Source organism: Penaeus vannamei, chromosome 1 (genome assembly GCF_042767895.1).
Source record: "Penaeus vannamei isolate JL-2024 chromosome 1, ASM4276789v1, whole genome shotgun sequence".
Lineage (NCBI taxonomy): Eukaryota > Metazoa > Arthropoda > Malacostraca > Decapoda > Penaeidae > Penaeus > Penaeus vannamei.
In genome coordinates, this window is record NC_091549.1 from 31,261,174 (window position 1) to 31,263,210 (window position 2,037).

A 2,037-nucleotide genomic window follows, 5' to 3' on the forward strand; every position below is an offset into this window, starting at 1 on the left:
TTAAGAACATGTATAATGGGGAATGTGCCCTAATCGAGATATTCGGTTTTCTCTGTAAATACTGATAATCCCTATTTCCATCAGACACCTGCATTCTACTAACATTATCATGGTATTGTAGGTAAAACTGCCCTGACGGCGACTGCATCCGTGTTGGGCATACTAGTTTTTCTGGTCATCATCGTCGTTGCGTACTTCTGCTGCCGCACCGCCAAAAAGGGGAAATCCCAGAATGGCAAACCTGTCGTCTACGTCAACATGGCCAAGGAAGAACTGCTGATAAAAGATTGATGATCCCTCGTGGCCTGTCGTCATGGGACAGCAAAGCAAGAGACTGAGAAGGTGGACGTGGAAACTTCAGTAATGAAATCATACCACAGAAGGGCGGATCAGCTTGGCCAGATATTGGTTACCCGGATCTCTTAGTGTGCGGAGAATAGCGGCAACATGTAGATACCTTTGTGGATGATTTTGTTGCTTTCTGAACTCTTGGAGAATTTTGTGTTAAGTATTGGCCTCCAGGTCAGTGCATGTGTGTGTATATATCGCTTCTACCGTATATATGATATTCAAGTTTTGGTGCGTGTTCAGATGATATCTAGAAGTCATGAAGATCGCTTCATATGCCCTAAGGTCTGACAGCGATGTCACCGCCTCAGGAAAGTCAAGCCGTGACCTGCCTTAGTTGATTCAGTCCAGGCCTTCCGAGAAGGAAGAACGGCAAAGTGCGGAGAAGGGGACCTGCTAAATTTTGCTTCGTGATTCACATTTTGATAGAATCATGAAATCTTTGTGTTTGCTTGTAGAATGAGTAATTTTGATTTAATTAAACGAAGGTGTATCATTTTCGCATAGAACATTATTTAGGAGACCGATCTGCTCTTTAGCCAGGACTACAGAGAAGACTAAATTCATGTCATGTTGTCATGAGAAGGCCACGCTCACCGCCAGTGCTCCGAGTTACGGCTTAGTTTTTTTGTCTTTTTGGTTATTGAGTTTAAAGTGAGAAATCTATCTGCATAACATAATGATCTGCTGGAACGTTTTGGAATGAAGATCACGTGAGCGATCTTCATTGCAAATAAAGCCTCTAGTCCGTAGTAACGATTTGACGCAAAAAACAAACAAACAAGAACAAGGCATAATTTTGATTACGCTATTTATAGTATTTTTCTGTGAATATTACTAAGTTTTGGTGAGGTGATAGGTACAAGAGATAAGCGAAGAAATGAATCATTATGATTATAATAACAAACACTGTTACGGTAATAATGATAAATATTAGCTAATGATGATTATTATTGCGCCAAATAATTATTATTGTAGTAAACAAGCAATTATAAAAAAAATAAATAAAAAAAAACTAAGGAGATGAACTGATGCTTGGAGTTTCATGCTTATGAAATTTTGTGATGACTGAGTAGAAAGAAATCGGGGAAACTATCCGTGATTGTGATATATAAGTATTGGTATACACTCATAGATCATCATCTAACCAACAAACTGAAATTCAAACAAAAACAAAGCCTCTCTGCCTTACTGTTATTCATATCGTAGGCCTCAAATTCCTCCAATAATGTGATGCCATGTATTTGTACAATAAAGATTTTCTTTTTTATTATGAAATGAAAATTTTCCTCCCTTCATGTTATTATTATTGCTGCTGTTGTTGTCATTATTATCATTATTATAATTATTATTATCATCATGGTAAGCCTTATTAGATCTACGTTGAAAAATTCGAGTTATACCACCAAAGGTATCGAAATCTAGATAAAATCAATGTTATATTAGATTTCTGTTATAATCAAGGTCTCCGCCACCACCGCTGTTGTCTTAGAAACAGGAAAAACGTCTCTCCTTCAGGCGAATTCATTATTAAAGATATAACAAAATCATAATTCCTGTAATGAAGAACTTAAGGAAACCAGATATTTAATATTCCTGTATTTTACTATTTTCTTTTTAATAGATTCACTTGAAGTATCTAAAACTCATTATTGCAATTCCAATATATATGACAATGTGTACTAAAAA

The 2,037-nt window shown here is 36.5% G+C and overlaps 1 protein-coding gene across 2 annotated transcripts in view; it reads left to right on the forward strand.

Annotated features, from left to right (window-relative positions):
* Positions 1-1,632, forward strand: part of LOC138861749 (uncharacterized) — a gene marked incomplete at its 5' end in the record, with an annotated part of 13,848 nt that extends 12,216 nt beyond the window's left edge. For both annotated transcript variants that reach the window (XM_070121578.1, XM_070121584.1), the window contains 1 exon segment: positions 122-1,632. In XM_070121578.1, coding sequence (XP_069977679.1) covers positions 122-291 — 170 coding nt within the window.
* Positions 1,633-2,037: the final 405 nt, after the last annotated feature.